The 27,287-nt window shown below is 44.1% G+C and overlaps 2 protein-coding genes across 3 annotated transcripts in view; both read left to right on the top strand.

Annotated features, from left to right (window-relative positions):
• Nucleotides 1-2,219: 2,219 nt before the first annotated feature.
• LOC109476819 (fatty acid hydroxylase domain-containing protein 2-like) lies at nucleotides 2,220-6,721 on the top strand. The gene is made up of 8 exons (XM_019777841.1): nucleotides 2,220-2,470; nucleotides 3,147-3,250; nucleotides 3,597-3,700; nucleotides 3,911-4,032; nucleotides 4,164-4,372; nucleotides 4,633-4,766; nucleotides 4,949-5,087; nucleotides 5,237-6,721. Exons 1-8 carry the CDS (start codon nucleotides 2,435-2,437, stop codon nucleotides 5,508-5,510), a joined length of 1,122 nt encoding a protein of 373 aa, XP_019633400.1. The 5' UTR covers nucleotides 2,220-2,434; the 3' UTR covers nucleotides 5,511-6,721.
• An 863-nt stretch (nucleotides 6,722-7,584) lies between these two features.
• Nucleotides 7,585-27,287, top strand: part of LOC109476535 (scavenger receptor cysteine-rich type 1 protein M130-like) — a 34,933-nt gene continuing 15,230 nt past the window's right edge. The window contains exons 1-15 of one of the 2 annotated variants that reach the window (XM_019777530.1): nucleotides 7,585-7,747; nucleotides 8,251-8,570; nucleotides 8,915-9,133; nucleotides 9,495-9,555; nucleotides 10,659-10,903; nucleotides 11,519-11,581; nucleotides 11,815-11,974; nucleotides 12,148-12,293; nucleotides 12,485-12,612; nucleotides 18,560-18,648; nucleotides 24,994-25,216; nucleotides 25,782-25,966; nucleotides 26,159-26,320; nucleotides 26,475-26,644; nucleotides 26,848-27,093. In XM_019777530.1, the coding sequence (XP_019633089.1) occupies nucleotides 8,373-8,570; nucleotides 8,915-9,133; nucleotides 9,495-9,555; nucleotides 10,659-10,903; nucleotides 11,519-11,581; nucleotides 11,815-11,974; nucleotides 12,148-12,293; nucleotides 12,485-12,612; nucleotides 18,560-18,648; nucleotides 24,994-25,216; nucleotides 25,782-25,966; nucleotides 26,159-26,320; nucleotides 26,475-26,644; nucleotides 26,848-27,093 (2,295 nt within the window). In that variant the 5' untranslated portion in view covers nucleotides 7,585-7,747; nucleotides 8,251-8,372. Of the gene's footprint in view, nucleotides 7,748-8,250; nucleotides 8,571-8,914; nucleotides 9,134-9,494; nucleotides 9,556-10,658; nucleotides 10,904-11,518; nucleotides 11,582-11,814; nucleotides 11,975-12,147; nucleotides 12,294-12,484; nucleotides 12,613-18,559; nucleotides 18,649-24,357; nucleotides 24,623-24,993; nucleotides 25,217-25,781; nucleotides 25,967-26,158; nucleotides 26,321-26,474; nucleotides 26,645-26,847; nucleotides 27,094-27,287 lie in introns of those variants that run through there. The other variant, XM_019777522.1, reaches the window with a different exon arrangement.

Here is a 27,287-nt window from a genome sequence, read left to right as displayed (position 1 = left end):
ATCGAACCCGGTTCAAAAAGCCTAATCGATCCTAAAACCCTAATCCTCTACGCCACAAAACATAGCGATGTTGTGGAAGTGTGCTAATATACTTAAATTGCGCCGTTCTGTGATATGGCATCATTTCAAATAGCAATGGCCAGAAAGCCACTATACTACGTCATCCTTGACACTCCACGGACCCATATAGCATCACCTTCACCTTCTCCCACAGCAGTTTCCCGCTGCTAGTCCCGAGGATTGGGCACGGCGTCTAAAACTAACCGGTAGTCACGTTTAGCTATAAATCAGACTAAAGCGCCTAGATCCGGAACTTAATCCGTCTCCGCAGTACCGTCCTTTTGGGCGATAAAAAGGCTTAATTTTTCACCCTATTCAATTTCAGGCCGTAACAACGGATACGATTTACTGAGCGAAAGAGATTTATCTTTCACGGAATAGGGAACAAATATTTTGGGATGAATAAGTGTTTTTGGCATGATATCGACGTAGGTGTATTTTTGGGATGAAGGCGCGCGTTTGTGTGAGGTGTGTGTGGGGGTGGGGGTGGAGGCGTATTTTGTGTGAGACGTGCCCGGAGGAAGTCTGGCTTTCGCTGAGAAATATTCTCAGTTGCAGCGCTGATGTCTGCATAAATAGCTCCTACGCAGTCTGTTACTTCTACTTCTGATGTATATTTCAGGCATCTACACCATTTTGGGGGATATCGTCCTAGTTCTTTGGTACTCACAGCACACATCTAGATAGTTTGGCAAATGGCCCACACAGGCATCAGATCAAGGAATTGCCAACATCAATCGCATTTATATTAAACGTTTTCGCAAGAGATCGTGAGAGACTCAAGTTGTTGCGTCTTGGAAAAGCTCCAATCCACTGCGTGATATTTAGATGAATGGCACAGTCATGAGTTTACGACATTTTCCGTCCCCAACGGGCCACTCCAGCAGAGGACAAATGTCTCCGTTCATCAACTCAAGGTAAAATAGAGTAGTACTAGTTTTGGGTGGCGCTGGTACCGGTTAAGGGGGAGTTTGTCAGTGTTTGGGCTCCAAATATTGCATCAGGCGGCATAACGGGAGAATGGTAGGCTACATGACAGGAGCTCAAAAGGCGGTGTGGGAATTCAGTGGTATGACACTAGATCATGCAATCCCCTCTACAGTACTTCAAATACATTCACGGAAATTCTTAACACTTCCCGGAAGGCTGAAATCTCTGATTTTTAAAATGAGATTAAATTGCAATCCACGTACATGTTGATACCAATTGAACTTTTCTAACATGAACTATCTCCGTTTAATCTATGACATGAAATAGAACCAACCAAGTTATTGATTTATAGCCTGTACTGGTATGTTTGATCCAGGTATTTTATCTCCGGAGCTCCTGTGATTTATGAACGTGGCAAAACTGGGGCAAACCCGCAATCTGAAGTAACGGTGGTTGGTTCAGAAGGAAGTAATCCAATTGGCCCCGCGCTCACTTCACACGGTTGAGATGTCTACATCTGATACTGGAGACAGATAGTAAGGAACAAAGTCTTTAGATGCTGTTAGAAGAACCATGGAAGAACTATTAATGGAACGAGGCCACTACCGTGGAGGTAAAAAATCGCACCCTCCATGCCACTACGAAATCATTAACGGCACAACGTCGGACTTCAAGTTAGAGCAAATCGCTCTCTGCTAAAACAACCCATGAAGCCCTATTAAACAACAGCTTTGATGGCTTTGCTCACGAAGCTGCTGCAGCAGTAAGGCAGTTGAGATACTGCAGTAAAAACGCCCCCTGGCGATCCAGGGGAGAACTGAAGAAAGACACTGAGTACTTGTATCTAAATGAATGTAAATTTCTACATGGGTGGTACTTCCTCTGGGGCTTATGGGGCCCAATATTGCGATGCAATCTTCGGGTTAATCACGAGGACGTTAAAAATCCTGTGCACTCACTAATATAAAGATGCCTGAGATGCCCGAGTGTGTGCGAATGTAGCATAACCTGGTTATCTCCCCTGTAACTCAAATGGAACAGACCGCTAACGCACACAAACGTTAATAACAATCGTCGGATTCATCGCCATTTTTCGCCTAAACTCTTCAATAGTGTCTTAAAATAACATCTTTGAGATTTTAAACAAAACTGTTTGCACTACTACTGCCTTTATGACAGTTAAACAACGTGCGTATTGAATTGTTTCATCATGTTTATTACGTTAGCCAGGGATGACGTAAAGGTCACCAGAAAGGTCACCAGCCTACGCAGGGAGAAATACAACAACAAAGCTGACGGGCCGCCACAACAACAAATTCTGCAGGCGCGTGATCGTCATTAACATCACTAATCTTCTTCGGGAAATCAGGCGCACGGGCGCGTGACTGTACCGTGACGGTGGAGCCCTTCTCTGCCGCTTGATAGCAGCCATCTTGCACCGAGAATGCAGACCAAGCCGGAGGAAACTCGGCGAGAGCAGGTTTGTATAGAGAGATCGATCAGTTACTGATCAATATGCAATATATAGTGTGTATATTGTGCCCGTGCATATCACACGTTTCAAAATTGTGAGCTTAAGATTCCCTTAGCGTAGACTTTCAACGTGAATTGTGAAATGACTGTTAAATCTAGATCTCGAAACTAGAGTCTGGATACAAATTAAAGAACGTGACATAATTTGTGGGCCATACCACCGCCACCACCACCACCGGTCACGCTGGGGAACGACCACTTCCCTAAGCATTAGACCCCGCGAGGGGTATTGCTTAGTATTGTATAAAAAAAATACCATTAGAAAACAAAGCAGGGAGGAGATTTGAAAATAGAACGTAAGATATAACAGTTTCTATTAGTTACTCAGTAGCGACATCACGCCTATGAAACAGCCTAGAATTAGAAGTAATTTGTACAACCTGAAATTTCAACTGCTGGTAGGTTAAAGAAAAATTTTGCACGCCTAGGAGTAGGAATCTAATTTCACATACATTTGTACATGTAACGTTACATGTAGGCATTAAAACTTTGACAAGAACTTCCCCCAAGACTTTCTGTAGTGATGTTTGTTACTGTCAAAATGTTAATACACATTTAAAATTGTAATGATAATCATATAATGAAAAAGAAAAGTTCTAATTTCTGTCTTTGATGTCGCTCAGGTGCCCAAGGATGGGGGATCTGTTCTCGGTTCACTGAAGAAGTGTGTATTTGTGTTGGGGTCAGCATTGCTGTGTCTGGTGGCAGCAAGGAACACTATCACCTGGTAAGCATGGCAACTGCACACTCACCTGGTAGCTATGCTGACCACACACAATCACCTGGTAACCATGGCAACCACACTATCAACTGCTAACCAAAATTGACAACCACACACAATAAAGTGTTACCAGGTAACTCTAGCTACTACAGACAACGACCTGGTAACCATGGCAACCACACATGATAAGGTGATAAATCTAGCACCACCTTGTAAGCCTGGAAATTACATGTACCCGCAAAATCTGTGGATGGTGCAGATCTAACATGTCTTTGTTTTACAGGCATGATGTATAGGGTTGTGGAAGGTGCAGATCTAATTAAGTATAACGCGTTACATGTTTGTTTTACAGGCATGTGCAGGGGCTGTGGAAGGCATCTGACAGCTTCTGGCAGCACCAGTGGGGTCTGGTGTATGACTTGTTTGGTGAAGATGAACATTTGCTGGGAACTCTTGGTGAGTGGAAGTAGCCAGTTACACATCTCAGGTGAATGATCCATGGATACCCAGAGTGCATAGTATATATAGAGTCAGGCCTAGCACAAAAAAGATTCAGAAAAAAAGTTGTTTTTCTGCTTTCAGGTTAAGGTTTAAGGTTAACAGGTTACTGTTATTAGTTGGGTTAATTGTTAGGTTCTGATTAAGAGGTTGTTTCTTCTGTTGCAGGTACATTGTTGGTTCCTTCGTTGGTGTTCTGGTTAGTAAATGGTTCCCTTCTGGTGGTGGATGTGACTGGCCAACCTGCCGCCCTGCTCAGATACAAAATACAGGAGGAAAAGAATGTTCCGGTGAGCTGTTTTAGTTTATTTCACTGGCTTTTCTATAGTGACAGTAAGGTGATAGTTTCCACCGTCTTGTCCACTTTGCATGTGAGAAGTTTTAGTAAAATCCAAATTACATAAAGGTATTTTCTTTGCAGGTGGACCCTGTAAGGCTGTGGAAAACCATTAAGTTGGTTCTGTTTAACCAGTTTATTGTGACTGGCCCACTTGTCTTCCTTGCTGCACCGCCCATCTTCCACTGGCGTGGAATGCCTTGTGGGCGGGAGCTCCCATGGTTTCACTGGGTCGTGGTGGAGCTGATTGTCTTTGTGCTGGTGGAGGAAGTCATGTTCTACTATTCTCACAGGTCAGACTCACACCTCATTTTAGATGCCATCCTCCTCCCACTCTACTACTTACACTCCCTTAGAAGTCCACTCTTGACAAACAGGTAGCATCCACTTCTTACTATACTGGTCACAGGTCAGGCCTACTTCTCATTCAACTTAAAGGTAACATCTACCTCCTACCATACACTTTTACAGATCAATCCAGCTGCTCCTCACCAACTGGTAAATACATGTATGTACTGAATATGATTAAACCTGTGACATGTTGGTCCCCCAGGCTGCTGCACCAGCCTGCTCTGTACAAGAGAATTCACAAGAAGCACCATGAGTGGACGGCGCCCATTGGGATTGTGGCTGTGTACTCCCATCCTGTAGAGCACATCCTGTCCAACCTACTTCCTGTAGCTGCAGGTAAGAACAGATCATAGACCTTTCTCACCACATCCTCACCTGTACTGACCTAAGCCTTTGCTCACCTGAGTGCTACATTTTGCTGTACTGTTTGTTGCTCCTTTTCATGTAGCCAGTTTGCTGTATCATACTTTTATGCCTTTTTGCTGTACCCTGTTTGTTGTACATGTACTTGGTTCTAGGTCCTATCCTGATGGGGTCCCATGTGGCGACCGTCTGGCTGTGGTTCTGCCTGGCTCTCACCACCACGTCCATTTCACACAGCGGCTACCACTTCCCCCTGCTGCCATCCCCAGAGGCACATGACTTCCACCATGCCAAGTAGGTTTGGTTATTTCCAGTACTGTCAAACTTGTGTAAAAGCAAACACAGTGCTATGGCGTGATGTTGTTCCACAGGTTTAACCAGTGCTACAGTGTGATGTTGTTCCACAGGTTTAACCAGTGCTATGGTGTGATGTTGTTCCTCAGGTTTAACCAGTGCTATGGTGTGATGGGGGTTCTGGACCGTCTCCATGGAACAGATGAGCAGTTCCGCCACAACAAGGCGTACGATCGCCACATCATGCTGCTGGGTCTGACTCCGCTCTCCTGGTCCATCCCAGACAAACCCAAGGCAAGCAAGGAGACCCTGGCCTGCCACAAGACATCTTGCCATGAGTCTTCCCAAATGTCTTGCCATGGCCCCATGTCATGTAGCCAGACTCAAGACAAGAACCAAGTGCCAATGGGGAAGACAGAGTAATTCACTAAGGAGTCTTTAAGTCACAAGAAAATGCACTTACATGTTCCAGTGCACAGTTTGAGCCAAGAAACTCGAACCAGTGTTTAAAGCAGTAACATGTACCAGTATCCAACAGGAAATGGTGTCCAACCTAGTAACATGTATCAGAGTGGAACTTAGTAACATGAACCAAAATACAATTTAGTAAATATATGAACCAGAATACAACTAAGTACTGTACATGTACCAGTGTTCAATCTAGTAACATGTACCAACCAGTGTCCAACCTAGTAACATGTACCAGTGCCCAACCAACATGTAAGGTTACCAGTGTCCAACCTAGTAACATGTACCAACCAGTGCCCAACCCAGTAACATGTAACGTTACCAGTGCCCAACCTAATAACATGTACCAGTGCCCAACCTAGTAACATGTACCAGAGTCCAAACTAGTAACATGAACTAGTGCCCAACCAACATGTACCAGTGTCCAACCTAGTAACATGTACCAACCAGTGCCCGACCTAGTAACATGTACCAGAGTCCAAGCTAGTAACATGTACCAGTGCCCAACCTAGTAACATATAACATTACCAGAGTCCAAAAAAGTAACATACTCCAGTGCCCAAACTAATAACTTGTACCCGTGTCCAAGCTAGTAACATGTACCAGTGTCCAAGTAACCTATACCAGTACCCAACCTAATAACGTACAAGAGCCTAACCAAGTATCATGTAGCAGTATCCAATCTAGTAACATCTACAAGTGCACTACCTAGTAAGTGCACAACGTAGTGACATGTAGTAAAGGACAATTGTGAGTGTGCTAACTATGTACACCACGGCACCACGTTCTGGAGCATGATGTAAGTCCCTTAGTCAGTCACAAACAAATCTCATGCAGAAGTGTTATACTTGAGTGTACCAGTGATAACATTATATCATTTGGTTATACTGCTTGGTTTTATCTGGAAATTGAACATTTTGAACTGCTAAATGCTTTTTGTGAACTCCAGTACTTTTCGTTTGCCAGTACTTTTCTTTTTGTGCAGTAATATGTCCCAGTCTGTTATATTTACTGACTATATATATAATGTTATATGTATGTATGTATGATATTGATAGTAATATATAACAAAGTTATATGATATGTATTTATGTAACATTTGGCTCTACTTTGCCCAGAATTGCTCTCCTGGTTTGCCAATAAATGTAACACTTCTGATGATGGAATATTTGTGCTGCTCATGTTATTCCAAAAGTTTGTCTGAAGCGTCTGAAGCTCTCTCAGAAGGTATCTATTGATTTACTATTGATTGGTAATCTATTGATTCTCAATTTTTCAATTATGTGTCACATGTTTGAAAATCCTATTTTGAAATTTAACGTTAGCTACTTCACAGAATTAAGCAAATTGTGTCCTGATTTGCATAATAACCATCTGTTTATTTCAATCATCACTTAATTGTTGATACCTACATAACAACAGCAACCATGGAGTATTAAAGAAGGGAGATCTAAGTCCATACAACAACTAAAAAAAATGACTTCACCATAACCCCTTCTGGAGTCCTCCCAAAGTTGCAAACAAAATTACTAGTAGTCGCTGCAGTTTTTAAAAAAGCTGCTATGGACCCAAACCTACACCAAGGAGTTTATATAACCTAGCCTACACCAATTCTCCATATTAGCCAAGAGCTGTCTGCCACTGCAACTCAATGTCCAGAAAGGAGCTCTGCTGCAGTACCAAGGAAAGCCGCTGGGGTCCAAAATCTAATTGTCTTTGACAGGTCAAGACTTTCCTGAGTTATGGAGAAAGTGAGAAAACCAATCATCCATTTCAAATAAATATTTAAACAGTGGAAACGAAGGTAAAACACCTTTGGTGCCAACATTGCAATCATTTCAAGTGGTGGCAATCAATCATTTTGGAAAAGAGGAAAGTGATGTTAGCATTGTGTAGTTTTGTTAGTATTCGATCATACTCTGATTGGCTGATACCGCAGTGTCGTGATTGGTCACTCGAAAAATGTTTAATTCTGATTGGCTGATGGAATTCTCGAACCTGCGCAGTGGATTTGAAAAGACCGCGCGACCGGAAGGGAGGGCCCAGGCCAACAACAACACAACAACAGCTGCTCAAGCTGCCTGTAAACATCACATTCGTACCGTACACCGAGGGAACCCCACCCTGATCACCACAGTACATGATAGTATTACCTCTGATGAACAACTCAACGTGAACTGAAAGGCCAAAAGGTAGGTCCAAATGCAAAATGACTCCTGTCTCACCGAGAGAACGCAGGGTTATTTTTCGCGTTAGAGACTCAGACTCAGAACAGAAGAACCTTTGTCTCAAATTTAATAAGTGGAGAGAAAGCCTTCATATGAATACAGGTAAGACCTTACAACGTTTTTCTCAGCAGCCGTGTAGCTAACATCATATTTTCACTATCACCTTTGCACCACGGTGACCATAATTTGTTTAGTCGTTACATCTCCTTCTGCCCCTCCCTCATACCATCCACCCAAACTACGTTGCATTTGAAATTGTATTCCATTTGTCGTATCTTTTGGTATCATGTATCATATGAAACACCTTAGTGTTTCATATTTGATAGGCTGGTCCGGTACTTCTCGTCATGTTGCAATTGATCATATGTTACATGTAACGTTTATATATATATTATGAACCTGTGTTCAGTTGTAGCAGTGAATCGACTGATGATGCATACTCAAATCTTTTTAAATCACACTCACAGATGTTCCCGTATCATTCTGTGGCCTACTGTGGATGTCAGTATTTCATAATGTAAAGGAAGAAATGCCTGCATGTTAGAACATGTCTCTATTTCACCACACCTGAAGGAAGAAGCACAAGACCATGTCAGTGTTCGAGTACATACACAGAAGACAGTATGGGTATGAAGCTCCCCCTAGCAAAACCCTCATGAACTACTCCTCCAGAAAAATGCCCCTTCTGTTTGAGGAGAGGGAGTACCACTTGGGGATGCTGAACAAAGTCTTTGCTGCACAATGGCTGTCTGCAAACCAAGTGGTGTGTGCAACCAAGTGCAATAAGGTTAGTATGGGCAACAATATTGTGTAACCCAATTTGATATGTGCTGCAGCTGTGCAATGAAGTGTGCAGCAACAATGCTTAACTCTCTTGTTCTGAATTTGCCACAGTAGTCCAGCCAATCTTCAAATGCCCCAGGCAAACTTCCTTTGACACAATAGCAGAGACTTATGTATAGCTGGGATGAACCTTTGCCACTTGTATTTTGTGTATGTGGTGCACATGGCCTCCATGGGAATACTACACCATGGCACTTGCTCCCCTGCCACATCATTAGTGGATGCAGCTAATGCCTCTATTAGTATTTAACTTAAGACAAGTACAAAATAATTTTTTTCCATTTTCAGTTGTTTGTTCTGGACCTAAAGACAGGCAAGCAAGTGTTCATCCCCACCCTGCAGATTCAGGAGAATGAATTTTCTCCCCTCATGGGGAGCACCGCACACTGCGGCATCCACAGTGTCGCCATCAACCCCTCTGGCACCCTGCTGGCTACGGGTGGGGAGGCTCCTCACAGCCTGGCTATATACAGACTACCCAGCTTTGACCCACAGCACATAGGCCAGGTAGGGGGGTTACACATGGGTTAGTGGGGTTCATTAACACTAGGAAGGTACTGTATGCGGGTTAGTGGGGTTTATGAACATCATGGGAGCATTGGGAGGTATGTGGGGTTGAGGAGTTCATTAGGGGAGGTATGTGGGCTAGTGGGGTTTTTACACACCCGGGGACAATGTGTACAGTATGTGGGTTAGTGGGGTTCAGAAACACTAGGGGAGGTATATTGATTTTGGGGTCCATAAACAATAGAGGACTCTGAGATATTTTGAGGGTAGATACAATTAGTAACTGCTCATCTCTAGACTATGCATCTACCCATGGCCATAGATAGATAGCTTACATCATTCTGTTCCCTTTCCTCCCCAGGGCTGCCACACTGACTGGATTTTCTCCATAGTGTGGTTGGACGATGAGTTTCTGGTCACAGGTCAGTCTAGTTGCCATGGTAACAGTCAAATACTAGTAGTATCGCTCTGGCCTTCAGAGTAGGAAGTAGCTTATCAGCATATTGCAGACAATCAGCCTGATTTGTGCTGTAATGTATGATTTACAAGGTTTGATACAAAATCATGATGCATGTACAAATTCTACAGAAGACAGCATCAACGAAGTTAAACACTAAGTGTTAGTGCATTAGTGCGTTAGCGCCTACCATTTCTGGATGTTGCCCAACTTTTTTGTGAGTCATTGAACACAATATATCAACTAGAAAGGCCGACATTTGCTTTGGAGCAAATTCAGCATGACTTCACCACATTTCACGACTTGGCAGGGAAAGAAGGAGAAATACAAGGGAAAACAATTCTTCACATTGATATAACTATAGTATGAAGTGACAACAGTTGGATAGCTATCCCTTACATTATTGGTTGGGATTTTTAATTTCATAATGCAAACTGTTGATTTTCAAGATAAAAAGAAGCGTTTATGCCCCGCATTCCAATGCTGGAGCAGGAAAGCTTGACATACTTACCAAAACACTTGAATAAAGTTTATACTGTCAATATGGCATGGCTTTAATTGAGTAAGCCAATCAGATCCGAACAGCCAATCAGCAAGGAGAATAGAGGGAAGCTGCATGCCTATGGGTTGCCTGCTCTACATGCCATTCTGATGACTCATGCCCAAATATGGTAACACACTGTTATAGTACATTTTCTACAACACAGCCAAAAAGCTCAAATAAAACCATATTCTAAAAGCTTGTATCACAAAAATGAAAAAAAAAGCCTGGGGGTATTTGCCCATTCTACCTTCATGCCAAATTTCATGGTATTTGACCCCAAAATGAAGGAGTTTAATCAATTTAAAGAAATGGCAGGAGGAGGAGGAGAAGAAACGTGAGCAAAAAACAATATAAATAAATGCTTTCTATAACATCTTAGCAGCAGATTTATTTGCTGTCCTGTTTGCTGTGCACAGGTAATAGCAGATGTTTTGTTGTCCTGTTTGCTGTGCACAGACTCAGATTATCTTTGCTGTCCTGTTTTCTGTGCATAAGCAACAGAAGATACTGTTTTGCTGTTTCAGGTTCCAGAGACAGCTCTGTGGCTATCTGGAAGATTGAGGACAGCTCACAGTTGGAAGAGCCTTTGGAAAGGGAACAGCCCCATAGCCAGGCAACTGCAAGCAGCTGTACTCAACAGCCATGTGGACATTCTGCTGAGGACAGTGATGTTACTCTCCCCACCTATACTGCCATTCATCCTGTCCTAAAGAAGTCATGCAGTCTGGGTGAGAGGTTGAGGGCTGTGGTGTTCAACACGAGATCTGAGGTGGGTTCATACTTCACTACTGGGACACTTGTATGTATCACAGTGACTGCTTTTTTTCTTTGAACCCTGGAAGTTTTAACACTTTGTGCACTCAGTCTTTGCAGCCCTTTTTTCTGCATAGAACCCAGAGGGTTATGATTGTTGTGTGAAACAAAGGTTTTAGAACAGGTGCGTGCTTTGAGTTTAGCTTTGACTTTATTGGGATCCACATTTAGCTTACAACAAATGTAGCTATTCTTCCTGTGGTCCTTCAAGACACACATGACATATTTACAAAACATAAATACATGGCAATTACAACATATTAAAACAGATTAAAATAAAGCTATATACATGTACATCATCACCACTTCATTTCATTCCAGGCACTGGACATTCTATACAAAAATCTTCTTTTCTGTGCATTTGTTCGAGGTTTAGGAAGGCGGATGGTCTGTGAGTCTGATATTCTAGTATGGTAACCATGTGACTGCATAGTGATGTTCTTATACAATGATATGGGTTGTTTTTCTTTCATTATCCTACTGAAAGCTTGAACATGATATTCTAAAGGTGTGTACTGGATTGTGTTTTGTTTTATTGCTCTTGGCTTGACCCTTTTTTGTCTTTATTCAGGAGCTGGTGGGACTCACTTCAAATGGCTACATCAATGTTTGGAATATCAATGGCATGAAAGAGGTGAAAAAATCTTACTTAGAATTACACGTATCAGCTTACATGTGTATGTGTCTCTCTGACATCATACTACATGAGCATTTGTCTTAGCCTGGATATTGAGTGAGTTTTCTCAATAGCGCAATAGTAAAATTTGATTCATTCATTCATTTGTTCATCATAAGGTTAATTCATTTTGTCATAGATTCATTCATTTGATCATTCATTCATCAGTTGTTTGTTTCTTCACACTCCAGGTTTTCAGTGCCGAGGCTCCGTACGAAAGAGAGAACACTAGCTTGACCCTTGACCTTGAGAAAGGGCTGCTTGCAGTGGGGTCGCAGTCCCACATGTCGTTCCTGGATGCCATGACGATGAAACATGTTCTTAACGTGCCATCAAAGGACAAAGGAACAGGTCAGAGCTTCAGGATCACAGAAATTATCAATACATATACTAGTATACTGGGGTAGGTACAGGTGACATGTCCATTCTTGCATGGGGTTCAAATTTGGAACTCAATAAGTGTAACATCAGGAAGAAAGTTTCTTTTGTTTACAGCCTGCTAACAGAAGTTGCTTGATCTGCAGGTGTGCGGTCCAGCTCCTTCCGAGCGGATGTGGTAACCATGGGAACCGGCGCAGGGTCGCTGCTGTTCTACGACGTTCGAGCACGGAGGTTCCTGGACTGCAACTGTGGAATGACTCTGAGACTCCGCTCAGGGGAGGGCTGGCTGGTACGTACCAACAAACAAACAACAAAGTGGATGCTGCTTGTTTGTTACAGTGAAGTTGTTTGTTGTTGCTGTTGTTTGTTTGTTGTTTATTTAGAATCTCCATTAGTGTGAAGTTTGCACAATTCTATTAGAGATGTGCTGACTGGTACCTGTAAGCTTTTGTCTAAACTCAATTCCTTTCGTTTTTACAGAAACATGACGAAATGTACCGTGAGTTCTTCTCTGACCAGGACCATTTTCCCAACGCAGTGTACGCTCATCTGTATGATGATGCAGGCATCCGACTGTTTGCTGCAGGGGGGCCTCTTCCAGCTGGTCTGTGGGGAAACTATGCAGCGCTCTGGAGCTAGACTTCATGCGTGTGAATAGTTCTGACTACTAGCTAGAGGTCAGGGGAACTGTGCAGGGTTCAGGACCTATATTTCAGGGGAACTGGACAGGTTCTGTAGCTTGACTTCAGGGGAACTGTGCAGGGTTCTGGATCTAGACTTCAGGGGAACTGTGCAGGGTTCTAGAGCTAGACTTCAGGGGAACTGTGCAGGGTTCTGGAGCTAGACTTCGAATTCAGGGCAACTGTGCAGGGTTCTGAAGTTAGACTTCAAGGGAACTATGCGGCATTATGAAGCAAAAGTTGTGAAAAAGGATAATGGGTGACAGCAAAGTAATTTGCATTTAGTCAACTATGTGTATTCCAGACCTACTGCCAAAGCTATTTATTTATATATACTGGTGTCAAATGTAAATATAGGAAATAAATGGATTACCTCTGCATTTTTATAATAATATGTCCCTTTTTACTCCGTGAAGGAGGTCAGGACCTCCGGACGGAGTGTTGTAATCGGCTGATTTTTCATGTTCGCAGTCAAAACACTGGGTTCTCTTTGTGTAATCGGCACGCAATTTTATACGCCGTCTGCGGGCATGCCCGTGTTGATGCACGAATGTGTATTTTTGCCGTTGCTGCTTTCGCGGTCAATGTAATATCGCAGACGCACCCCTACAATTACGAGGCGAATTGGAATGGTCCAGAAAAACGCGTTGTTTGGAATAGCAGTGGGGTTCAAAAAAGTTCATGCAGATACGGGGTGGTTTTTATAAGTGGTTCCAGATGTTTTTGCCCATGGTTAAGAGATGCCAAGTTTTTTGGAAGATGTTCGCAGCCAAAACGCATTCTTCCGTACGTCGCATTTCTGTGTAATTTCGCATGTGGTGTTGCATTATGTCCGGGATGATGCACGTCTTTTTATTTTTACCGTAGCTGTTTTGATATTGGAGTAAATGCTTATTTTCGAAACATCCCCATTTCTTTGAAATGGTTTCGTCCGTTTATGCTAACTGTTACTGCGCTAATGACGACCAGTCGCGCTGTCCTGATACACCGCGAATGTGCGAGTGTTCCCTGTAGACAGTCCCGGGAGTCATTTTTTTTGCACATTCCAGGAGCCAAACCAAAATACGTTCATGAACCGAGTCCAAAAAACCGAAACGTGAAAATCGGATGATCGGACCTGATGTACATTTCTCTTTCTATAGCTTGTACACACAATACACACATCTTTAGATAATCTGGCCATGGCAGGTTAAAAAAAAAGTAACCCTGAATCATACTAGATTAGCGTAACTGCATGTTAATGCGTTCAAAACAAGAAAAAAAATTGTTTCCGGGTATTAATCTCTTGAATCACGGCGCTGAATATTGACGCAAAAATATTTCGGGCATCGCGCGCCCTTCCCGCGTCACGTGTAGGCATCTCGCATCTCTGATTGGTTGTTGCGTCTTAAGATGACTGAGCCGACGCGCGTTTAAACAATTTTTCTTTGTTCGATTTATCACACTTCACAGAGAATTGTCGCCAATGGCTACTTCTTTTTGTTGCAATATATAATACTTCACGGAGAATTGTCGCCTATGGCTTCTTGTTATTATTAGTTTAATCCCATGACCTCGCCCACCTCCATCACATCCTGAAACGAAATACAAAAACCTTGAAAAGCTCATAGTGTGAGACGTGCAGCCACTGTGATATTGTTTGAACTGCCATTTCAGATGGACAGTCGTAATCGCATCGTCACAGCAAGGAGCTTGTGATCTTGGTTACAGTGACCACCGATAAGAAACCCAGGGCCCTAAAACGCCTGATAGTCCAGACCGTGCCTAGAGCAAAATCTATGTTCTTTGAACACGCGGCGCGGAGATTATCGAGAACCCAAATCCATTCAGGAATAGGACTAGTTAGGCACGTTTCTGGTTCCGTGGACCTAATGACCGCCCGACTGAAGCTGAAGTTCTCTTACACTAAACGACGTAAAACGCGTGCATCAAGTTATGTAGATTGAGTTGAAGAGTTTTCACAAAATGGTCTATTTGTGTCACCTCATTGAACAAACCAAACAAGTTTTTCCCGACTGTCACGCGAGTCCAGCAAAGATGTCGCTAGGTCGTCTCGTGATCGTCTCGTGCTGTCACGTGATCCGTTGTGGCATGTTCTCAAAAGCTGGTCGTTAAAGAAAGCTAGCTTGGATTTTAAAAGAAGACACTTTTACTTCTACAGAGGACGGTTCAGGTCAACGGAAGACGCCTTGAGATCTGCCCAAGCTAAGACGATTCCAACATCGTCAGGATAAGTTGCCGTTTCACTTCGTCATTATAGTGTGTGCAGCAGGTGAGCCGTAATCAAATGCATCTTTTCGGTACGTCTTCGGTTCCAGAAGTGTTTGTGTCGGAGCCGCATGTATCAGTCTATCACGTCAGTGACGTATTTACGGACACTCGTGTAAGAAGTAAGGTACTGCGTCATGCGTTACTCCCTAGTCTTAACCACCTGTTTGGCACGCGGGAATACTTCGCACAATGAAAACATCCACCGGTAACCCCTAACAGCCACCGCTACAAATATCCTTCAACCTAAATAACCGTTATAACCGATCCCCCAACCCTCGCAGACGATCCCACCCTCGCTACACATGCATACAGATAATTGATTTCAAGAGACTCGATACAACTTAGCAGATTTGAATCTAGCTTTCGATGTGACAACTTCCACAATGCAAAACGTAGTTAATACATACAAAACTGTTTAGAAAAGATACTGGAACCCATGATTAGCCCTGCCTTATTGTAATAGGCTATCACAGATTTCCTTTTGTTAGCTCCTACCTTTTGATGAGTATAATTTTGTATTTCTGTTTCTGTTTTGTTAGTTGATCATAGTTGGTACTTGACCATACGTACATGTAAGTAGCTATACTTTTGGTCGAGTCAATTAAGCTTCTCGTAACTGTTACAGACGACCGGGGTCAGCCCTGGGGTTCTGGGGTCACAGACCTGAAACAACCTACGTCATCAGAGGTCATGACCTTGTGTTCCCCCCTGCTGGCTGCTGACGTAAGGTTAACAGGCTGGTTAGCGCGCCCTTTTACCTTCCCACCACTCAGGTTAACGGGCCATTCCCTCCATTCTCCCCCCTGTCAGTTACCATTCTCCCAGCCGGATTTCTGGGAAGGGTCGTTTGTGAAGAGACAAGTGAAATGCAGTAATGTAACAGTAATATATATTACAGCCCAACATCAATGGTATATGACACGACCCATTAACTACTGGCAACTTGCTCAAGGCTTTCCATACATAGGATCCAGAAACTTTTATCTTTCCATAATATTTTTATCACAACAAAAACGAAAGCATAACAAGTCTGAAATGAAATAGCTGTATGTCTCACATGTTTGAACACTATGCACCGGATATATGTAATTTCCTTCTTGATCATGAAAAATATCGCCTAAGTTAATTTGTATAAGTAGCATGCCATATATGTCAATCATTATGATCACTTAAGATATCTACATACAAAAGCCAAGAAGTCCAAGAGCCATCTAACATCAAACATCCTGGCCATAATTTGCCTAGAACAAGAGATATCAAAACCTGAATTTCCGTTGCAGTACCATAGAAAGCCACCAGGCTGGGAGGTCCACAATCAAACCTGCCGACAAGAACCCACATAGTACATACCAAATATCAAACGGATCTATGCAACTTCACAAATTTTCGAGTTATACTTTCCACAGACCCACAGACTGACCCCACAGGCACACCCACAAACGTCACCAAACACATAACCTTTTTGGTGAAGGTAATGAACCGCTGGGAGAACCACAATGCCTTGATGATTAATAACGATGAATATGGCCGCTGTTCTGGCCCCGGTCCTGACGCTATTCGCTGATTAGTTCTGAGCCAGCCCTGCTGTTAAATCTGGCCTGGTCTCGACAGAGCTGACACGTGGGATGCATGTAGATTCTGTACTCCGTGCTGGTAATTTGTGTGTGCCTGTGGGGAGTGGGCAATTTTCCGTGCTGATTAGCACTTCGGTGGGCTAAACATCCATGTATCTATCTGCGTATTTTATGGCAACTTATCTATTAGTCACTTTTGCAAGGTTTTATGCGTACTTTCATTCTTCGGGTGAACGATATCGAAAACAATTCTTTTAGAATACTTCTATGATGTTAAAAGAATAGAAAAGAAAATAAACCTGATATTCAAGGCACATTGTAAGAGCGCCCTGTGATAGTCGACCGTTTGACCAAAAAGTGCATGAACTGTGGAGACTATTCTCTTCTAGACACCTTGGCATCTGGAGAAACAGTAGACATTGAACAAGTAGCCGGGATAATTTGTCAGAGGAATTAGCCCCCCCCCCAAAAAAAAGTTACACATATTTGTAAGGAGTAACGTATATTTGCAAAGTTGTATTTTCTTTTCTGGCAAGTCTGCCTATTTAGGCAATTTGAATTTTTTCCAGCAAGGAGTCTGGTAGAAACTGTGTGGACACTTTCTGTTTAAATTTCCTGGTAACATTGAGATATCCTTTTATTTATCTATTTTTAACTTTGTCACATGTTACGAGGATGTAACTGGACTAGATTTTACGTCTAATCTGAATGTTATTTTCAATGTTTTTATTATAAATTTATTCTTCTTCTTGACTCCTACTACAGGATCCTTTGTGAACCGAGGTCAGAGCTCTTCTAGGACTTGAGACTCTTCCCGAAGGGTTGCTGATGACGTCAGCGCCGCTATACTTCCTATATCGCATGACACAACATACTACATATGCATAGTATGCATATTACACTAGCCCTGTCCACTTTGTGATGTTTTGTCTTATCTAGTTCTGAATTGCAATAGTGACGTGAAACAAATTATTACTCAGGCCCCGCTGCGCCCTGGTAACGTTTTGTTTTACATGCATGTAGCTTGACGTTAAACTGTGACGTTAAACAGAATTTTACTCGGATCCTGTTACGCCTGGTAACGCTTTGGTGCGTTTTTTAGTTTTGAAATGAAACAGTGACGTGAAACAGAACATTACTCCGGTCCTGTCGCGCGCACCCTGGTAACGTTTAGATCTATGTGTTGTACATGTATTTAGTTTTGAAGTGAAACTGTGGCGTTTAACAGGATATTACTCCGGCCGGATCTGCAGGTCCTGGTAACGTTTAGTTGTGTTTAGCTTTGATGTGAAACTGTGACGTGAAACAGGATATTACTCCGGACCTGCAGCCTGGTAACGTTTAGTTGTGTTGTATTTAGCTTTGATGTGAAACAGTGACGTGAAACAGGACATTACTCCGGACCTGCAGCCTGGTAACGTTTAGTTGTGTTGTATTTAGCTTTGATGTGAAACAGTGACGTGAAACAGGACATTACTCCGGCCCTGCCGCGACCACAGGTGCCAGACTGACGATTGCATCATTCACGTGCCGGCCGGGCCCACGCATGCGTACTGACAGCGCGCAGTATTGACCGGTGAATTAAAGAGGAATTTAAAGGCAACCCGGCGGCGCACCCCGCCTATTGTGTACACGTGGACGCGCTACTGTAGACTGGTCATCGTGACTCGCCCGCCGCATTTCCTTCTCATCGTGACTCGGGAATATCGCACCGGTCCACCTGCCGCTCTCACCTGGAGTGTCACTGATCGCGCTGTGTACGGGTATGGGTACATCATCACCGGAGAGACAACGTTAGCTTCCCGGGACCGAGCTGTCAGATACTGCCGAGACGCCGATACAGTCGGTTATTTCCGATACCAGCCTGGTATTGCCGATACAGCCAGTTATCTCCAATACAGCCAGTCATTGCCGATCGAAGGGACGGTCACATTTCTCAGAATTGTTCCGACTTTGACCTACAGCCCACAGGCGGAAATACGCGCCCCCGGACAGAGAAGTGTCGAACAACTCTATAACAAAACAGACAGCAGGCAACTCCCAAACAGGATGCCGCATGCAACAAGCGTGGCGCTGGTCCTGGCGCTTCTACCTGTCATATCGGCAAGATACACCTCCGGTAAGCCTCTCATTCACTCCCTCATTCCTCTCATCTGGGCCGGCTAGCCGCATAGTCCCTTCCTCTATCCTAATTCTAAAACGTGAATCCATTTATATCATTAATCCCTGTGTTTATTCATTCATAGTAGTATGAATCAGGTGCCCCCTCTGTGTCACACTTAAATATACCTTCAATCGTTTCCAACGTATATATAAAGTCATCCATTTATTCATTCATTTATGCACCCCATCCATCCATTCATTCATTCATACGTTCATTTACTACTTCATTTCTAGTCTGGGGCAGACATTCCTCTCATAAGGCAGTTATTCCCTCAACCAGGCATTCTTGGTCAAACCCCCAATGAATAGACAACGAGTCTGTATGTATTAGAATATATAGTAGTGTACATATTATAATAGAATTGACGTATGTACATGTACATATTGTGTATTTTGTACGTATGGTTGTATATCAGATGTAACCGATATCTTCAATTGAATGGGAAGTCTGTACATGTACTGTGTAGAGACTTTAAATGAATGGATGATGTCGGTGTTCCACGCACGGTAGGGGTAATACTAGACGTTATGTACACACCACATTGACGAATACATTGGAACAGTGTTTTGTCTACATATATTAAGTATCACGCCAGGTTTTTGCCGCCAAACCGCCCCTTCCCGCGTCACGGACCGTGCGGCCGGGCCGACCAGACATCCGTGAATTCCGAATGGAAATATGGAGGAATCAGGACAGCTCGTAGTAGTCGTGGTGCGGATCAATTATGCAGGTCACTAACGTATTTTACAGCTGCATTAGTAGTCCGCGCGCGTCGCGCCGGCTGTGTGTGCCGGGAACGCCCCTCCGGCATGCCGGCTTCTGGGTTTCCCGGTCAGAGGGAAGGTTCGGGTGCAGGTGTGAGATCGGAACGTACCGAGCGCCGACAGTACAACACCGTGATAGTCTCCGCCGCAGTGTAAATACTATAGCGTGTAACCGGACACATCTCCACTGTGCTCCGTAACCTGACACTTGTTCCTGCCTCGGACAGGGAACATATCGATTCACCACGGAGTAAACACTAACACGGATACGTCGGCAACTTTCTCCAACAAAAACAAGAAATATTGTTAACCATGCTATAAATAGTGTACTACAGCCCGGTAAGCCTATTCTTAAGCTTCAGCTACCCACCCAGTCAGTCCCCGCACTCCGTTAAGGCTATTCTCAAGCCCCCCACCCCTCCCGGCGTGCATCCTGGTCCGGCGGTGTTGCATCATGCTCGTCTGTAGCCAGTCAAGGTGAAGTGATAAGGCGACGGAAAATACCCAACTATAATTAGAGTTAACAAAGGGGCAGGAATGTTGGACAGAAATAGGACACAAACAGCACACAGGCACTGTTCACACATCAATTTCAGGATAGAAACAGGACACGGGTATCATTCTCACGGCAATTATCTGGAGTTAATCTAGAAAGCTCGCAAGTCTTGAAACCAATCTTTTGTGGCCTCCCGACGCTGTTCCAAGGAACTAATTCCCCCAGACAGATAATGCATTCCCCTAAGTGGGGTGGGGTAAATCATCGCATTATTATCGCAAACTAGTGTGCCTGAAGGCTAATTGCAAAGCAACATACAATACGTTTCGCATAACCGGTAAGTCGCCTTCAGGCGTAACACACGTGTACCAGTTTTGTGCAGTAAGTACAACGGTAAGACCATGGAGGTAGAAGAGAGACCTCCATGGTAAGACCGGACTGTTACTAGTGTTAGGTTTTGAAGCAATCACACCGGGAAGGTCCACTACTCTTTTCGGTAAGTGCGGAGTGTTCTTTAACTTGTGAGGGGTGTGGCTCTCCCGAAACAAGGGACCTTCATTTAACGTCCTATCCGAGGGACGGTCCCTAACCGAAGCTAGGTACTCATTTTCTCCCAAGTTAAGTGAGGAAAGTTGTGCAAAGTGCCTTTCCCAAGGGCCCAAGATCGGTGACATGTTAGAATTCGAGCCCGGGACCTCTTGGTACCGATCCGAACACGCTACCGTTTACGCACAACACAACCCCCTTAGTGGGGTAGGGATTTGCACATGTATTGAGTGTTAAAAAGTTAGAGAACCGCACAAATACCAAATGTTTTGCATACGTACTACAAAGAATTGCATACGTACTACATATGTATGTAGCATCGATAATCGCACGTCTACTAAATGCTAATGACATGGAGAATGGCGCATGTAGCCCTCAGAATCGCACATGTACTAACTGCTAATAAATTATAGAATCGCACATATCTACTACTTATAAATGTCAATAACATAAACCCTTAAGCTTAAGTGCTAAATTTTATTCCACTATATATGTAACCTCTGCCGGCCAGTCCACATTGATACGTTCCTCCTACAGACGATAACAGCTCGCTCCTCGTAGGGATTTCCTCTGTACCACAACAAACGCGTCCGGTAACCATAGGAACCGCACGCAACGTACAGTAGCTATGGTAACCGTGTGGCATACACATGACGCATGCGGCTGGGAAACTGACGTACCGAAGCGGAGGGTGGGTGATTAAGTTGTTTGTGTTGGTAAAATTCCCACAATAAGGCTGCGGGGGAGTTTGGCGTCGTTTACGTGAGACTGAACGTAGTGAACAAATACAAAGTACTTCACACTCTTTCTACGGGACTAACTATCCTCGGCTCTCCTTACTCCTACTTCCATCATCTCCTTACTCTCTTTCTCTCCCTCTCTCTCTCCTTTCTCTCTGGCTGTCTGTCTGTCTGTCTCTCTCTCTCTCTCTCTCTCTCTCACACACACACACACACACACACACAAACAAATAAACAAACAAACAAACAAACACACACAGCCATCCCGCGACTTTCCCCGCGTGTTGCTTTATTGGCAAAGCGCAGTGTCTAGCCAGTATACATAGTTTGTTATTTGTCAAACGTGCCGGTTGAGAGTAAAACATAATTATAGCTCCCCGTCATGCATAGCGGCGCAGAACTATGCATACAGAAATGACCTTTCCGAAACTTTTAGACCGTTTTGAACTGCATGTGCGTCATGGTGTACATGCCAACGTTTGGAGCTAACTGATCCTAACTGTGTATGAAGCGTGTGCATGTCATACGGGCTCGTTTGGAACTGTATGTGCGTGAAGCGTGAACACGTCTTAGGTTTCATCGTTTGGAGTAAACTGTGTATGAATTTTTTTTCGAATCGCGTTCCGCAGTGTCATACAGGATCATTCTGCGTAAAATACAATTTATCTCTATGCAGATCTTCTTGGGCAAACTGTTGGGCTGTGAAATCGAATCCTGGGACCCAGTCAGAAAGAAATGAAAAATAAAAATAAAATGAGAATAGAAAAAAAAATTGCCCCTGAACCGGTCCAGTTTCAGTCCGCGCACACTGGTGCTTTGCGAATACGATAATCAAAGTTACGTTTAACGTTTTTCCATTACGTTTCCTCGTCAGTAATTCTGTTCACTACATTTCTGCTGAAAGCGACGAACATAAAATGTTCACCAGGCTTCACAGCTGTGCGTGGTAAAGACGCAGAGATTGATGTTTGCTTAAGTTTGGGCAAAGTAAATATCCAAAGGAGAAAGTTAAGATAACAGCCGTCGTTACAGGTGGCATTTGACACCACTTACATCAATCAGGCGCTACCGTCTATAGATTACTCAACTAATGGGCGATAGGCTAAAAACTCACGTGCACACGCGCCTGAATTCATATATATACATAGATGAACCTTGTTCGCGTTTCTCTCAAAGAAGAGGCCCGTTTTCAGACTTTAAAAAAGGTTTTTTAGACGATAATTATTTGTTAGGCTTTCTATTTGTCGTCTTTGCCTTATATGATTATCCCAGGACATCGAAAGAAACGCCGACAAAACAGAAAGCCAGAGAAAAAGTTTAGAACAGCTAAAAAGTCCGAAACCAGGCCCAACCTCTGCTTTGAGAGTAGTTCGCGTCTCGGTTGTACAACAGGATAGAACTTTCTTGACAACTTCAGTAGCACAAGGTGACGTCGCAGGAAGCATTGCGCATCAGCCTGTGTCAATATTATGGCAGTTTGAGCGCCCGTATTGACCCGTGCTGGAGTATTTGTGTTGTAGAGCCTGTACAAGTGGTACCGTCCAGGATACGCCGCTCACACATTATAATCTCCAAGTAGACGTTGGGAAGCAAAAATCGTTCCGTTTTCCCAGCTGCCCTTTTCTCTTACAAACTGCCTCCTCAACAAGCAATTCATAACAAAACGGGCAGCTGTAAGGAAAGATTTTGCTCCCATCATCTGCTTGGAGATATTTGGCACACTGCCCGGCTATTTCCAAATATCCAGGATATCCCTCACCGTCATCCAGGATGCGCAGAGCGGCCCGCCGGCTAATTCTGAGTTTACCACCGGTATACGAGCTCGATCACTTTCCAGTTGCTTTTTGCTTCTTCGCACATAAAATAAATCAATATTCATTTTATAACGACATGATAAAAAACATACATGTAAACATACAACAATGCAGTCAAGGTCGCAGACCTTTCTAGGGCCTTCCCCAAACCGAGACTGTAAGTATGATAACAGAAGGCTGAATGGACGTTAACGGAGGTACATGTATTACTGCTGTAACTAGTCTTTGCTACGGCAGAGGCCACGCAGCAAATTGTCTCCCGACTATCAGTGTTTATCAAGATATTAAAGCTCCTTGGTGTTTATGAACCGGTTGGCGGGCAAACTGAAAGTATGTTGGCAAAATACATCGTTATATATAAACAAAAAGGCTCAAACAACTATATGATAAAACTATTAAGGGAAACCCTTCAAACTTAAACTTTACAATTATCAATGCTTTGATATTATCACCCCAGTTCATCCTGTTCAGCTTTTTCACAAGTCCCTTTCAAGTCATGACAGAACGAACCCATCCTGGCAATGTACGTAAACACCGATACTATGCTTGTTATAATGACTGCGAAATACTTCTTTCACATCCTTCGCGTGCCAGTAGCCTGGTCACGGTATCTTCCGAACTGAACGGTTTGTTGTGAACCCAACTGTTGCGTCAGGCAGGTTGCATCAGCCCAGGTTACATCAGCCACGCGGAAGTTGTTTCAGCATGAACGCGTCTCTCAAAACAAACTGCAACGTCATGCCGGGTGGGCAGGATTTCACCACCAGGAAAACATCTTTATAAGCCCTCCCGTACCGTCTGTTTGTATGATGTAATCAATCATGACTAGGGATAACATCGAACTGTATAAACCTTCCCGTAGTCTCATACTGTATGACGTAAGGCAACAGCAAGAAAATGGTATGGATGACAGCCTCCGCAGACTCCAAATCTAACGCGATAGCTAGGGCGAAAAAAAACAAGGCGGGTCAAAAAAAAAAGTTTCCTACTTTTTCAAAATTTGACATCATAAACCTTGTTTAACTAGAAACGATACCTATATTGTGCTAAGTTTACTGCCAACTATAACAATATCCATTTGGCACTGAAACAACTTTGAAAAAATAAAGTTTTTAATCATTGTGTGTTTTTGATTCAGTGGGCCGTGGGAACATATAAAAGGAATCAAAAATACCAAAGTAAGAGACAAATCAGAGCCTTGTCTTGTCTCTCCTCTTCATATTCATCTGCCATCCACGTTTCGGCATGGCAAGATATGCCATTTTGTCCATTTCGGCATGTTCACCACTGTCAGAGGACTACAAAAGTTCTTGCTTTTTTCAAAATCAGGCGAAAATCAATGCGCGAGCTTATGTCATCCATAGAAATGACTTGCTGTGGCCTAATGATGACATGGGGAAACCCCGAACTTTGCGAACTCTCCCGCCTGGCCTCTGCCGAAGTTTCCTCTTGAACGCTCCTTCTCTGCCAGACCAGCAAAATGTAATCAATGTCCGAGCGGAGAAGGTTAGTGGTGGCGGATCGATCAGATCGATCCAAAACAGGATGCAGGATGTCAACAGAGCTCAAGTCAGTACGGTCCTAATGGGGGAGGGGGGTGTACATAACAACTATACTAGTTTATAGTACGGCTCTAATGGTGAGGGGTGTGAACGTTAGTAAGGTTGTAATGGGGGAGGGGGGCGTGAAATCTTACGTAGTCAGTATAGGTCTGGAATAAAAAGGAGGGGGCGTGAGCACTTAGGTTAGTGCAGTTCTGTAGGGGGAGGGGAACGTGAACACTAGTCAGTTGTACTGTACGGTTCTCAGTGTTCTTAAATATTGACAGCTGTGTGAAAAGCACTTTCCTGTCCCTGCACACCTGCAGTTACACACCTGTAGTTACACACCTATAGTTACACACCTGTAGTTACGCACCTGATCTTTCACTTATCCTGCAGGTGGCAGCAGTATTGCCAGGAGAAGCATTCCCCATGTGAACAACTGTGTAAATGGCACCTACATGTCCGACCAAGGGCGCTGTGTGCGAGACTGCGGCCCTGGTTTGTTCGGGGAGGGGTGGCCCGGTTACTGTCGCCCATGTGAGGGGAATTGCAAGACTTGCTTCCAGTCTGGCACTACATGCACCAGCTGCAGGGAACCACTCTACCTCAAGGACAACAGGTAAGGAACTGTTCTACCTCAAGGACAACACAGGGTAAGGAACTGTTCTACCTCAAGGACAACAGGTAAGGAACTGTTCTACCTCAAGGACAACACAGGGTAAGGAACTGTTCTACCCAAGGACAACAGGTAAGACTGTTTTAACAGGTAAGGAACTATTCTACCTCAAGGACAATAGGTGGTAAGGAACTGGTCTACCTCAAGGACAACAGGTAAGGAACTGTTCTACCTCAAGGACAACAGGTAAGGAACTGTTCTACCCCAAGGACAACAGGTAAGGAACTGTTTTAACAGGTAAGGAACTATTCTACCTCAAGGACAATAGGTAGTAAGGAACTGGTCTACCTCAAGGACAACAGGTAAAGAACTGTTCTACCTCAAGGACAACAGGTAAAGAACTATTCTACCTCAAGGACAACAGGTAAGGAACTGTTTTAACAGGTAAGGAACTATTCTACCTCAAGGACAACAGGTAAGGAACTGTTCTACCTGTGTAACATTACCACACCTGAATCTTCCCCAGGTGTTGCTATGTATAACATTACCACAACTGTTTCCCTCCCAGGTGTGTTGAAGACTGCCTGCCCCTTCTGACCCGTGGACCACCCAAGCAGCGGCTGCGGCTGATTGGTGGAAACTCACAGTTTGAAGGTCGGGTGGAGATTCTGCACGAGGGAGTCTGGGGGACGATCTGTGATGATGCCTGGGACCTTCCGGACGCAAGGGTCGTGTGCAAGGAGCTGGAGATGGGTAAGGGATCACCTGCCCTACGCCTGCCACACACCTGTCCCATACCTGTCACAATGAACAGTAAACCCCTGAGACTGTCCACCACAACTAATAAGCACAAGAATGGTATATTATAACTCTATAGCTGTCCTAGTGTTTGTGTTTACTGCTGCAGTGATATGACTATTGTTTGTGTTTACTTCCTCCACACAGGAGATGCCGTTGCAGCTACAGTCCGCTCAGCCTTCCCAGTAGCCTCTCCTGACGTCCCCATGTTGCTTGACGATGTGGAATGCCATGGCGATGAGAGCCAGCTGGATTTCTGCGGACATCGGGAGTGGGGCAAACACAACTGTGGACACTCTGAGGAGGCCGGTAAGTCCTGGACACAATTCAAATGGAGTTGCTCTTCTCATGGAGATGACAAAAATATATATCAGGTTAAGTAAACTTAGCCTTGGACTGCAGCAGTGAAGCCATATGGGGACAGCTGTTAACAAGTGATCTTTACCAACTTGTCCCTCCTCAGGTGTTCGGTGCTCAGGACCCGACCTGTCACGCCAGTGTGTGTCGGAGTGCGGGGACGGCTTCTATCGGGTACCGGACACCAACCAGTGCGAGCTGTGTGCACCAGAGTGCCTGACGTGCTATGCTGACGCCCGCCGCTGCATGTCATGTGACTCCCCAAGGTTTCTGGAGGTACAAAGAAGATATTATCATAGCTTTTCCACATTTCCTGCACCATGAAACAGTTATGCTGTGGTTACCTTTTAGGCTGGCACTCTCATCTCTTTATCTACCTGTACATGTATTTACTATATATATATGACTCTCCAACTGAATGAATGAGAGAAATAAGATTTCAGGCCAGGATCTCTATGACGTCTGCTGATATTTTTCAGGACCACACTTGTGTGGAGGACTGTGTTCCTGGTTACTATGGCAACACGCTGACACGTATGTGCGAGCCGTGTGCCTCCAACTGCCGTCTGTGCAAAAATGGGCACGTAGACAACTACTGCATCAGCTGCCATGAGGGCATGTTCCTGCAGGGGCACCAGTGTGTTACATCATGTGAACCACAACTGGCCAAGCAGGCCGTCCTACGCCTGGTGGGAGGTACCACTGTGTTTGAGGGGAGGGTGGAGGTAGGTCCCCGTGGCTTATGTAACCTTGGTAGGAAGTCACTAAAGTTTGGTGTTTGTGTACAGGGTCAGCTTTACACAATGAAGCAAAAGATGCCTCACCCGTGATTCATACAGGTAACCCTGATTGAGCAACCCTATCTGACACATAACCGTGACTCTATTTGACATGTAGCCTTGACCCTGTCTGACACGTA

This window comes from Branchiostoma belcheri, unplaced genomic scaffold (assembly GCF_001625305.1).
Source record: "Branchiostoma belcheri isolate BF01 breed outbred unplaced genomic scaffold, Haploidv18h27 scaffold104, whole genome shotgun sequence".
Taxonomy (NCBI): domain Eukaryota; kingdom Metazoa; phylum Chordata; class Leptocardii; order Amphioxiformes; family Branchiostomatidae; genus Branchiostoma; species Branchiostoma belcheri.
Note: the sequence above shows the minus strand (reverse complement) of the source record. Positions and strands in the feature narration are given on the sequence as shown.